This window comes from Tetrao urogallus, assembly GCF_951394365.1.
Source record: "Tetrao urogallus genome assembly, chromosome: 8".
Classification (NCBI taxonomy): domain Eukaryota; kingdom Metazoa; phylum Chordata; class Aves; order Galliformes; family Phasianidae; genus Tetrao; species Tetrao urogallus.
Window position 1 is genome coordinate 9,928,466 of NC_136821.1, and position 13,717 is coordinate 9,942,182.

Sequence of the window (13,717 nt, forward strand, 5' to 3'; positions counted from 1 at the left end):
ATGCCAGAAACTGTATGTATTGCTGTGGAAGCAAACAATATGCTCTGGAATGCTTTAGGATTTTGTCAGACTCCAGTGGAGAATGTAATCCAGGCAGTGTTTGAATTCAAAAGGGTAGGTTGTGTATTTAAAAGGTGATGGAAACAAGAACAGGAAAGCAATTATGGGAAATGAGGGGAACGTGGTTCATTAGGAATTGAAACAGTAGGGTGTCTGAGCAGAGAGCGTTCTTTGAAGATTTTGTTTAAGCTGATTACTCAAATGTTAATGTTAATTCAGAGGCTATAATGCTTATCTGAAACATTAAAACTCCTTGAAGTACTGCAGCCCTGGATGCTTTTTTAAATATTGAAGAAATAAAAAATACTAACTGTAATATTTCTTGTGATATCAGTAATTAATCTAAGAATATAAGGAGGCGAGTCACCCCAAAACAGGTGCAGCTTCTCCATTTTTGACTTTAAATTATCATCTCTGGTCATTGTCCACTATTTCAGTGGTACTCATCTTAGTGTTAAGAACTCTGGTCTACTGTGGAATCACCTGACGACATGTTCTTCAACATGACTTTTCTTAGCTGATTAATGTACATCACTCTAGAACATCCAAACAGGCAGTTCTAGGCACTCAGCTGCTGAAAAAAGCCCTTGTAAAAACCCTAAATAACAAGTACATTTTTGAAAGCAGATTATTTCATGTGTTACTTGCTGCTTTTACAGATTGGGCTAGCTTTCCCTTATCTGCTCTTTTGAAACAGCAGAAGAGCATGGAAAGACAGATTTTTCCAAGGTGCTTGCTCAGGTTTCTCAGGCTAAACCTTCCCTCGAGAACACGAAGCAGAAAATGAAAGGACTGAGCCATGTGGTGAAGCAGAATCCACTGCTGCTGTGTGAGCAGTGGCCCAAAATATGAACAAAAATGTTTACTGGGAGGGGGCAGTAAATTAAAAGGCACATAGGGACCAGGGGAACGAACAGACATCTAATCAAAGGCAAAAGGAAATGTAACTAATGGTCACTGCTGTATCACATATTGAAAGTGGAATAGTACTGTCCTTGCCCATTTGGAGCTACTAGACAACTAGACAAGGGTATCTCTGACTTCTCTTTTGTAACATCATGATTTGCTGCATAAATAAGGTGTGACTATTTAATGCCCACCAGCACCTACCTCCCCCTGGGCACAATCCATATCTGTGTCCCAATTACTTGTGTGTGACACCTTGCAGTTCTCCCTAAACGTAGGGCAATAAGTGCTAAGTGCAATGCCTCTTTGTTCTAGTGCTGATGCAGAGCCACATTTACAATTGCTCTTTGTCTTCACATTTGTCAGAGCTATATTAAATTAAAAAAAAAAACACAAAATCCTGCAATTTTCAGTCATTCCTTTTGGTTCCATCAAAATGTCTGGCTAGGCATTCCTAGCACTCGGTGACATGTGACAACTTTCCTGTTCAAAACAGATCTGACTATTAGATGCTGGAAGAGGATAAGAGACAGTAATGATCTTTGCTTCTATTTTGAATCTTTTGTAGACAGTTGTAGGCTGTAAGCAAAAATACTGTGGCAACATTTAACTTCAGAGGGGTTCTGCATTCAAAGATGAAACAATTCAAATTCATTTCTCTATTAGCCTGTGTATTTCTTTGCTCTGGTTGTCTGAGAAATGTTGCATTATACTGAACTCATTGTTTAGAACTTCCACATCTGAACAAAACATCTCCTTTTGCTTGTTCATGCTATCAAAGATGTTTGTGACAGCATTTCTGAAGAATGTCATCTGAAAAATGTGATTTTATGATAGATTCTGGTTATTGGATGTTGTGGGTATTCAGCTCCTTCAGTTTTTCTTGTATTTAGACACAGTCAAGCTGAGATTGGATTCAACTTTGTAGTTCCAATTTCTAGGGAAAAAATGGTAGCAGTGTAATACTGCTGTATGAAACAAACTCATAGCTCTATTGATGAGAAAGATGCAGTACAGATCTGTATTAGATAGCATGAGCAATACGGAGAAGCAGAGAGAACTGCTGATATGGAAGAGGCTTCTACAACCAGCCTCCTTGCTGAGTAAGCTTTACTATGAAGTATTTAAATGAAATTATTAATTTGCCTTTAGCTTTTTGAGAAAAAGAGTTCATTTTTCTTCTAAAAGAAAAAGCTGAACTACGGAACATTCAGTGCTTGCTCATGTCGGGCTTCCATGGAAATCACTGGAAGGTGATCCTGAGTACAAGCTGTAGTGCAGTTCCCTAGTATTGTTAGGGTTTTCCCTAGCACTGACTTTGGTCACGTGTGTTTTTTGCCATCTTAATAAGCAAATTTCTCCTCTTCAGTTACTGAAGCTGTAATGCAGTATGGGAATTTTATAATAAAAGCTTTGGTTAGTACTCTTTGTCACAAATCTACAAGTTGTTTTTCTTTTTTTTTCCCCCCCACAGACTATTTACTAGGCTTGCATGTTTTCTATCAGCATCACCAAACTGCTGCAGCAGATGTTTTCTGCTTTGGTTGTCTTTGTGTTATGTGCACTGGTTCAGTTGATGGTACTTTGTGTTCTACCATGCCAGCTTTGATCAAGTTAGTCCTTACCCTCTAGAAGACCAAGGTTCTTACCAGTGTCGAGCTTACAACTGGAATTGTAGAAATGTTCGTAGTGTAAATTACAGTACAATGCAGACCACAGTGCAGGTAAATTGTAATTTTTCACAATGCAATGTTTCTATCCAAGTTTTTTTATTTACCAATAGCAAGGTTGGCATCTGTGTAGACCAATCTGCAGTGTCATTTAAAAACCTATCTTTCATCTTAAAATTGTCATGAGTATACATCAAATCATGTGCTTTGATGTATATTTCTCGGTGAAATTTTGGGGAAAACTATATACAGTCATTTTTGTATTTTTTTCTATGTTGTGAAGAATAAAGTTGTAATTTTATAAGTCTGATTCACTAAGATTATTATAAGTTAAATGTATTTTTTGTATATTTAGGAATCTGGTATTACGTGGAGCTCTGAAAGATTAAGCATAACATTTTATGCATGTTTGGAAGATATTTCTACTTGGCAATGCGGTGAAATGGTTTCTATGCTAAAATACTAGTCTGTGTTGTTGCCTTGTGAAACTGACTGTGTGCTCTCTGCCTGGATTTGGCCTACTGACCAGTGATACTAATTGCTATAATCCAAATAAAAGAATTCCAAACAAAATATGCTGTATTGGTGCTGTTTAAGGAATATGAGCAGTTACTTAGTAAATGTGAATTAGGGCTGCGTTTTTACTCATCTGATGTAAGGCTGTACCTTGCAATGCCCAAGTTTCCCAAGCATACCTCGCTTCTGGAGCTCAAATGAAAGTCGCAGTAGATGCTTAATGCTGTTACAAGGGCTGACTTCAAAAGAAATATTCATAACATGTTCACTGACTGTATGAACGTTCCAACTTAGGGCTTCCTGAAGGATCCTCGCTAGAACGGCAGCTCTTTGTTCTGCTGTTACCCGCTCTCTAGATGGTGATGATGCTTTTCTACAAAAACAAAATCTTTTGAGTATTATTAAGATAGTGGAATGCTTAAATAATGCAGCAGAATATTTTGGAGTTCATTTACTAAATATAGCATGTCTGCTACCACAGCAACGTTCTTAGCATTTTTAACACTTCCTGAGAGAGATTTAAATGCTGTGTCTAGATGCCATTAATGCTCATAAATAACAAGTTATAATCCTCTAATAGGAACTGAGCACCAGTTGCAGAGTGCATGCTATTATTCTAGGCATATGCTTGTCATAAGATTACACAACTACAATGATTTTTTTGTTTCACTGCAGAAGGGATGAAATAATGTTGTCATAACAGCATCAGCACATACCCTACACATGATAGCTGGGACTCTGCAATTAAAAACTACTTTGAAATGTTATGCTGTGAAGAGTGGTGCTCCATTTCTGTCTTAGAATAACTATGACTAGTTACATGTTTCTTCTTTGCAGTCTGAAAGCAGCGTGTGTGGAAACAATTTTAGCTACCTAGGGCAACATTAAGAAGTCTGAAAAAGTAAGGATTCTGTGCTTATAAGTGAGTTAAGCTCTTGCTCTTATTTACGGCTTATCTTAAATACATCATAGGCAGTTGCTGACATAAGACCCATGGAAGGCTCTGTGCTGGTGTGTTTGATGTAAAATACAAAGGAGTGAATATGTGTGATTTCTTTGGAATGGAGTGAGCATTTCTGGAAAGTGGGGGTTGATTTCCAGGCTCGAGGCACTTGATTTTTTGGACATTCTATTCAATATTTCAAGCTTTTCAAGCTTTGCTTCCTAAACTAACACACTTCTACACTTCTAGATGTCTTCTGACAAGTGTGGTGAAAGAGAATGAATAAAGCTTCTGTGGTGGTTCCTGAAGGCTTCCCTGAAGCAGTTGGAATTAAAAATTTGAATAGAAAATTTTAAATGTTTTTAATCTTATTGGTCACTCTTTTCCAAAATAATGCTTTCTTTTGCAGGCGTAAAAGATTCTAAAGCCTTTTTCATATTTTCACAAATCAACTTGGCATTGCCAGTTGTGTGCTTTTCTCTTTGATACATTGATAATTGCTAATGTTAGGAAAAAAGATGTTACAGACAGTATTATCCCTAGATTTTCTGTTCTTACGTAGATGCATATTATTTCAATCCACTATAAAAAGAAAATTAACAACATTTAAAAACACTTCCATGTCTAGTTATATACTTGCCAAGGCACAAACTCTAAGGTGTCATGATAAACTGTGAATTCAGTCTAGTTTGTACATAAAAATTAGACATTACCTGGTACTACAGAAGGATGTTTGTAATGTGAAATTCATTATTAGAATCTGCAGAGGCTTATTTTGCAGAATTGTGGACCCTGAGCTGCATTTTTTCCTGTCTTTTGACTCGCTGCTTCAGACGGTCTGCCCAGACTATTGCAAATCATCTAGCTGCTATTTAGACACTTAAAATACATATACATCACTTACTCTGACCCTGTGTTAAAAACACTGATAGTTTTCTAGTTTGATCACCTGAACTTGTGGAATTATGGTGGCTGTGTAATCTGAATTGTGAGCTTGCAAAAAAATATCCATTGGAGGATGATATAGGAAGTGGAGGGCTTTCCATTTAGCTAAATAAAAGATAACTTTGTGAAAAAATTTGGCTGTTTAGTTAAAGGTCCCTTCAGGTAAAATACAAACTCTTCATTTACTGAAGAAAAACAATGATACTGAGTGCTGGGTTTGTCTACTAGATGATATTCTAAATACAGATATGAGCTGGAAGAAGAGGAGAGGTACTGGAGTATACTGAGCTACTGAGTTCCTGAAAAACACTTTGGAACTGGCAAAACCTCAAACTTGTCTTATTTTTTCCTTTGTTATCCAGTAGTTTTTTTAATTAAAAAAAAAAAAAAAAAAAAAAAAAAAAGGTAGAATGATAGCTTTAAATGGAAGTGCTGATACGTTTTTTTTGTAATGTGCTGCTGACACGAAGTTCCTTTCATTCCACACTGAGTGTTTATTGCTTGTTTGTGGTGGTGGGGGATGGCACACATGGCTTAGGTGTGCTGTTTTAGTGCACTGTTCCTGTGTATAAAGTATTTTCAGGAAAGCTTCTAGGCTGGCTATTAATTGTGTTTCCCTACTCAGCTTTTCAGTGCAATTTAAATTGTTCTAGGTTTTATTCCTCTAATGTTTCAAACCTTAGCATATTGCTTTTCAGAAGCAATGGAGCTGAATGGGATAAATGTTCACACGTTTCCTTAGCTGAATAAAAGAAGTAGTTGAAACCAATTTCATCCTCTCCAGAGGATGCATTTGTAAAAGCTGTTTACTTTCTCATTGCTCTTCATAGCATGGGAAGGTGCTGTTTCAGTAGAACAAAGAATGCAAAACAGTATATGGGACAGAACACTGTCAATGCATACAGGAAGCATCGAGTTCATTTGAGAGGAAAACATTCTTTATTCTCATGTTGCTGTAATGATTTTACAATTACAGTATGCTGCTGCTTTGCTATAGGAGGTTGTGGATGCCCCATCCCTGGCTGCATTAAAGGCCAGGCTGGATGTGGCTCTGGGCAGCCTGGTCTGATGCTTGGTGACCCTGCACATAGCAGGGGGGTTGAAACTTGATGATCATTGTGGTCCTTTTCAACTCAGGCCATTCTATGATTCTATGATGATTCTATATGTGCTTACTGGATTGCCTTGCTAGACAGTAAGAGTAGTTGCAAAATAAGTTGAGAGAATAAAGTGCTTTAACTGTTCTGAAGTTAGCAAATAAACAGCAAAAATAAATACTTTTTTAAGAAAGCTTCCTTTGCATCACAAGAAAATGGCTGGGATATTGAAGGTAAGACACCACTGGTTCATTTACTTAGTAAGTACTGGAAATTAACAGTTGTGATATTGTCCAAGCCCTACCAGAAAAAAAACTGCAATCTGAATGTAGTTGCTTTATTCTTCAAAAAGGACTGTCAAATCAAAGGACATGGAAAACTGTTCTGCTCCTAACAGATGCAAACAAATGTGAGGCTGACATGAGCATTCAAGGGCCAGGAGTACTCTGGGTTCCTGGTGACATGTGACTGCAGGTCACAGCTTGCCAAATTTTGCAGAACTAAATTGCTGGTAGAAAGATGTAAAAATTGATATGTACCATAGATGTAAATCATATGATTTAGTTATTCTCAGTTCTGAGTTTCAAACCTGTACTTGTTTGCATGATAAATGACCACTGGTGTCCTATTACATGTGTTTGAATTAATAAAAGTACTGTGCAATGTAGTGTTATCTGCCCATTGCACAATTGGGAAACTTCTAACAACTTGTGAATATAATAGTTTCTTTGTATATTATTTTTCAAAGCCTGGCTTCATGATGAAAACAGAAGGCAATCATTCTTTTTTCTTGTGCGTTTACCGGAATATTACCAGCCACATTTGAAAGAATAGCAGAAGCCTCAGAGAAATTCCTGCAGCTTGTATGTGCTTTTGTGCAGACCATACCATGAGCCATTGCACATGCTCATCCCATGTCTGAGTAAATGAGGAGGGGAGCACAACGTTCAGTGAAAACATTTGAAGCTAGGTTTTCTTGGTCACCTTGTGCACAGAATAATGCTCTTCTATCCACCTTCTTTTTTCCCACCCTCACTTAATAAAAGGAATTGGTTTCTCACGTAGCTATGACAACATCAGTCCACTTCTTTCAGTGTACGAAGCTGAGGAGACTTGAAATAAGTGGTAAGTCTGATTGGCAAAAATGCAACTGGCCCCTGCTTGTCAGGTGTACTAGCCTTTCTGGCAGTGGAAGCTGATGTGTGGCTGGTGTTTTGCTTACTGCCAATTCAAGTATGGGTGACCTTGAATATTGGTGTCCGTTTGTGTTTGTGCTGCAGATAAGTTTTATAAGTGAAACTTAATACCAAGCGTCACTATAGCCTATGCAAATGTACTTGATAAACCAGCCAAAAATTGTATAGCTGGTGCCAAAAATGTAACTGTTGAACTCTGTGCTGTATACAGGCAGCATACAGGACAACTATTTCAGCCATGGTAACGTTCTTCTGATGTTATCTGCAGGGAGCCTGCAAGACTAAAGCAAGGCTATATTTAATAATTCTTATTGCAATCTTTTTGAAGAAATCGAATCCTCAACTACTTTTTCCTTCGTGTCGGGCTTACATAAAATCCCTTCAAACGATCACATGAATTCTATACATGAAGGTGAATTTCACAATCCCGTGTTGTGTTTGTGTGTCCCAGATCTAACTTAACCTAAACAGCATAGAAATGCAAATATTTTTAGTTCTGCATTTGGGGTTAAATGCTGTGGATGCTACTAAAGAAAAAGCTGAGAATTCCGATTCAGTAAGCACCTTGATCTGACAGGCTTTTATGTGACCCTAGGAAACCTGAGTCAGTGATGAATCAGGCTGTTTTGGTCTTGTTTTTTAATTTTTTTTAATGACTGTGTTTTTATATTTTCATAATTTTCTGCTCACTTTTGGCTCTATTCCTTGTGAATCATCAGATTATGGGGTGGAGAGCGAAAGCAGAAACTATGTAATAGCAGCTTGTTCAATTTCAGTATTTCATGTCTCTGGGTTGGGTTCTCTCATTAGGTTTCAGAAAGCTATTTCGGAGTGCGCAGAGATAGTTGGTGAGAGGACCAAGAACGTGTCTTACAGTGGCTTTACTAATTTAGGGAGCATAGCTATTTTAGAATTTTGGTTTTAATACTTGCGTGAATCATGAAGGCTGCAGAGAGTGAAATATGTAACTGACGTGTATTCTGAGGCCACTATGTAGATGTTATTCCTGTTGTGTGTAAGTCAAGCAAATGAAGAATGCTGATGTTTTTCTACTGTACCTGTTGTAACAGTAATAAAATATCATGTTTGTATACAGATTTGAGGCTATGTGTGAAATCAGAACTGTGTAAATTGTTCGTGTGTTGAAGAACTTCAGGTCTGTGCTACACTTAGCTCCGTGACTGTACTTGTAGGTTCTTTCACATATTCCCTGACAGATCTTGTGGAGCTCATGCTCTAGAAACAGTGTGCCAGCATTCTCTGTATCTTCCACATAGGTTGTGTGGAGAAGCACTTGCTGAAGGAAGGAGGGGCTTCTATTTTGATCCAGAATTTGATTAAATTGCGATTGAGGGAACATAACAGAATTTCCCTCCCATCCTTCCCCCACCCACCCTACCCATCAAAAACAAACAAAAGAATAACGCTTTCGTGATCGGGTGAGCAGCATTTGAGAAGACTCTACTAGCAGGGGAGGTGGAAGTTGCTTCGTTTGGGCACTGCAGTGTAAACAGGACAAGTAAGTGTTCTCATTTCACAGATTAGAACACAGAGACCACCTGTATGGAGTGAGGTCATAGCTGGGACAGAATTGAGCTGTACAGATGCAGACACCTGTCAGGAGTCATTAGAATGGCCAAGTCACCAGAGGAAAGGATAACAGTTCTGTGTGTGTCATTTATTTGTTAACAGGGAGTGTATTAACCGTCTGAGCCTTCTTTTAAGGATCGTTAGGCATTTTTGAAAGATTTTTTTTCCATCCAAGGTATGTTATTTTGCTTTCACTGTGACTGACTGATGAACATGCAACTGTGTTAAAATTGCACACGCACTCATCTCGTTTCCTCAGTGCCCAAACTTTCATGAACTCTATGGATGGCTATCTGTGGCGTTCATTATCTGCCATTCATCATCATAATTACCCTCCTCCAAGCCCTGTTTTATTGACGCGGTCACAACCGCCCGAGACTGGGACAGTCCTTCAGGCTTTACCTTCCTCTGCCTCTCAGCGGCGCAGCCTGCGGTGCCGCCTCCTTTTCTCATGCTTTCACCTCGTGGGTGCAACGCTCTCCTCCGGGAGCCAGAACCCCCCGGACGGGGCAGAACGCGGAGCCGGAGCCCCTTTCGCCTCCCGTCACGGTGGGCACCGCCACGCCCGGGTCGCCCCTCAGGCAGAGCCTCAAGGGCGGGACCAACGCCCGCGCCGAAGCGGTTAACGGCCGCGCTGCGGCGGCACGGCCCCCGCCCGCCCTCCGGCCGCACCGATTGGCCGGCGGGCCGGCGGCGACGCCCAATGGCGGCGGGCAGCGGCGGGGGGCGCGCCAATGGGGGCCGGCGGGGGGCGGGGGCGGGGGCCGGCGCGGCCGGCGCCCGGTTGAATGGGGAGTACAAAGAGGCGCGAGCCGGGGCGGGCCGCTGCTGTCCCTGCCAGAGGCGCGCGGAGCGGCGCTGCCCGCAGCCCCGCGCTCCGCTCCGCTCCGCTCGTCTGAGAGGCGCCGCCTTTTTGCTTTTCTTTTTTTTTTCTTCCCCCCCCGCTCGCTTCTCCCGTTCTCCGGTGTCCCTGGAAGAGGCGCTCCCGCCGCCCGCAGGCGCACAGCGGCGGCGGCCGTGTGCATGAGCGGCGCGGCTGCCGCCCGCCGTTCCGTATCGCCGGGGCTCCGCCGCCGCTGGGAGGCGAGGCGAGAGCCCGGCCCGCCCCGGGCGGCCCCCCCGCCGCGCCCTGGGCCCCCCCTGCAGGGGATGCACCCTCCTCAGCCGGCCGCCGCGGCCCTGCGAGCCTGAGCCTCCGCGCCCTCCCCGCCGCCGCCCGGCCCGCGGGGCGGCCGCTGCCGCCGCCCGCCCCGTGCCCGGCCCCGAGCGGCGGGTGCGGGCCGGCGCGGCGCGCTGCGATGCGGCTCCCCCGCCGCGCCCGGAGCCCCTGCGGCCGCCGCGGCGCGGCTGAGGGCGCGCGGCTGTGAGGCGGGGGCGGCCCGGCGGCCCCTCAGACGGCGCCGCGTTCGCTCGGGGGGTGTCGAAGCTCCGGGGCCGGCCGTGGCCGCCGCGCTGCCTTGAGAGGACGCCCCGGCTCCGGGAGAAGCTTCGGGGGCGTTTGCGGGTTTTGGCTATATATATATATTTTTAATTTTGTGTTTTTAATTATTATTATTACTTTTTAATTCCCGAGCTCTTTCCCCGTTGCGTTTTGGGGTTTTGCCCCTTGCGGCCAGGAGCTCCCCTCTCCTGCCCGACGTCCCCTTCCCGCAGGGCATGTCCCGGTCCAACAGCGTCAGCCCCCCGGGCTTCGGCAGCCCCGCGCCCTGGGCCGCGGCCACCGAGCAGCACCGCTCGGCCTGGGGCGAGGCAGAGGCGCGGGCCAATGGCTACTCCTACCCGCCGCCTCCCAACAGGTCCTCGGGCAAGAAGGCCTCCCGCATGGCGAGCAGGTGGCGGAGCGAGGAAGACTACGAGCCCCAGGCGAGCCGGAGCCGCGGGGAGAGCGGCTGCAAGATGATGATGAGCTTTAGGTCCAAATCTGCTTGGCAGGAGCGCGGTGACGAAAGCCGACGTCACCGGTCCCGCCACCAGCCCGGTGGTGATTCCCCCGCTGCCCCCAACAATGCCAGCCCCCGGGAGCAGGGGGAGGTACGGCCCCGCTCGGTGGAGTTGGGGCTGGAGGAGAAACGCATCAAGGCCAAGATCGAAGAGCTGGAGGAGGAGGAGGACGGGGACGAGGGGGACTCCGAGGTGGCCTTCTCCATGGGCAGCTGTTGCAGCAGTCTGCTGCAGATCTTCAGGTCCAAGAAGTTCCAGTCGGAGAAACTGGAGCGCCTCTATCAGCGCTACTTCTTCCGACTCAACCAGAGCAGCCTCACCATGCTCATGGCCGTGCTGGTGCTGGTCTGTGTGGTCATGCTGATCTTCCACGCTGTACATGGCCACTACGAGGTGTCCTACGTCGTGGTGCTCTCCCTGGCCATCCTGCTGATGGTGGTGCTGTGCATGGTGTGCAACCGCAACGACTTCCACCAGGACCACATGTGGCTGGCATGCTACTCCGTCATCCTGGTGATCCTGGCTGTGCAGGTGGTAGGGGTTCTGCTGGTCTGGCCCAGGAGTGCCTCGGAAGGCATCTGGTGGACTGTCTTCTTCATCTACAGCATCTACACGTTACTGCCGGTGCGGATGAGGGCTGCGGTTATCAGTGGGGTGGTGCTGTCCGCCATCCACCTGGCCGTCTCCCTCAAGATCAACGCAGAGGACAAGTTTCTCCTCAAGCAGGTAGGCAAACCCCCGGCCTCTTTGTGTCTGCGCGGTGGCCCCAACCTTCCCTGGACGAGCTGAGTAGGTGGCTTTGTTGGGTCATCACCTAGCGCTGGATGGGTTGGTGTCCTCCAGCCTCAAACCTGGGCTGTCTGATGCTGCATTGTGCTGCCTGATGGTAGCCCATGCTGTAATGTTTTCTCATTTCTGGATTTCATTAAGGGTCTTAGAATGTTTAGGAAACCTGCCTGAAGGGTTTCGAGTGACTGCGTGGTTGCTGGCTGGCTGTGCCAGTGCCCTTCAGCTGTGTTTAATGTCAACAGCTGTGCACTAAGCACACCTGTGGAATGGTGTCCTGTGGGCTACCTCTATGTGCAGAACATTGTGTGGTCTGTATGGGTTTAAGGCTGTTCTTGTGAGGAGTGCTGGGGTCTGAATGATTTTGGTGCAGGGCTTCGAGAGCGTGCCCCTTGGAAGAGTTGGGTGAGGTTTGGGTTTAGCAAGGTGTTTGCTCTGGAAATAGCGATAGTGGAAAAGCCCAGCATTTGTGTACAGCCAGCAGAAAAGTGGAGAAGTATAAATGCAGGTCATTAGCTGTATTATCATGTTAAACTGGAGCACTTGGTTTGCAGGAATAATAAGTCTATTATTGAATGTGTTGCAGTGCAGTTTTTAATTACCATATCTGTACAAACAAAAGCGGTACAAGGTGCTGCTTTCCTTTTGGAAGCACAGCAAATTGATGTGGGGGTCCTGTGCTCAACACCACAGGGACCTCAGAGCAATGACTGGGAGCACTGCAGTGTGACACATGCCTCTGAGGGTCTGGGGTCTGGGTGAGGAGCATGGCCGCAGCCTGGGCTCCCATGTATTTGGCTGCTATGAGGTGCTGGGCTGCCTGCTGACCTGTGGCATCGCGCGCACAGAGCCTTGTGCCTGCCTGTCTGACCTCGAAGCTGCTTTGAAGCTTTGTAAAGTCAGGAATGTTTCTAGGGCGTTTTTGTTTTGTTTTTTTTTCCCCTTTAAATAAAACTCCAGCATGCTCAGGCTGTTGCAGTCTGCCTTACAAAATATCCCATCAAGTTATTTCATTTTTCCTCCCCCCCTGTTCTTCTTTGTGCCCCCTCCTCTCCCCACTCAGCTAAGCCCATTGGACAGTTTCTGGCTTTGTTCTTAGCTTCTTACAGATATTTTTATAAACTGCACATGGCATATTTTTCTTATGCTTGATATAAATGGCTTTTTGTGCATTTCCAGCAGAGCATATGCTGCAAATGAGACAGTGACTGTTTTTTTGTTTTTTTTTTTTTTTTTTTTGCTGGACTTGGAAAAGTTTGCTAATGGACTCAGCTCCTCCTTGTGGGGCTCTGGTCCTTCAAAGCCGTAACTTTATACTGAGGCTTCTCATGTTGAGTTCAGCATGTTGGATGGAGACTGTTCTACATATGAAGGCAGAACTCATCACGATTAAAGCTGAAAGTCTTACTCTGTTAATTTTTGAGGGTACTTGAAATATTATGTTGGAAAGTGTTGATGATAGCATCTTAATTGCGAGGAGTCTATATGTGATCACCTCTCTCTGTGGAGAATTTGGGGCAATGGCAGCTCAGGATCATTGGGCTTTACTGCAGTTTCAGAATAAGGGTTCAGTTGATGAAAAATGTCTTAGGAGTCCTCTCACTCTGATTTCAAAGACAATGCATCTCTTCACATTGTGTTGTTTTGTTTTTTTTACACCAAACACCCTCTCTATCTTGCCGTGGTCTCCCTGGTCCCGCTGAATTTGCAGGGCTGTACAAGGCCAAGCATCAGATTCTCCACACATTTGCGTTCGAGCGTGTGCTGCTATCTCTGGCTGATGTAGGGCTGTGAGCTGCTATCTCCAGCTGATAGAGAAATCTGTTCTGCAGAGTGCAGTGCCTCAGCACCCAGCAGGCCTTCCCTGCCAGGGCTGCCTCTGGTTGCTATGGAGATCTGCTGCGCTCCGCTCTGCCCCACTGGGCACCTCGGCCCCACTGTCCCCTCCGACTCACATGGGTGAAGGTGGATGGAGGGCTGATAAAAGTGGAAGGAGAGGGTTAAGTTGTTGCTGGTGGCTGCAGTCCAACAGTCACATCAGCCTGGGTTCTGTGGGGCAGGTGTGGG

The 13,717-nt window shown here is 45.0% G+C and overlaps 1 protein-coding gene across 2 annotated transcripts in view; it reads left to right on the forward strand.

The window, feature by feature from the left end:
- Positions 1-10,579: 10,579 nt before the first annotated feature.
- ADCY5 (adenylate cyclase 5) overlaps positions 10,580-13,717 on the forward strand; it is a gene marked incomplete at both ends in the record, with an annotated part of 196,308 nt that continues 193,170 nt past the window's right edge. For both annotated transcript variants that reach the window (XM_079538863.1, XM_079538864.1), the window contains one exon: positions 10,580-11,590. In XM_079538863.1, the coding sequence (XP_079394989.1) occupies positions 10,580-11,590 (1,011 nt within the window). The remainder of the gene's footprint in view (positions 11,591-13,717) is intronic.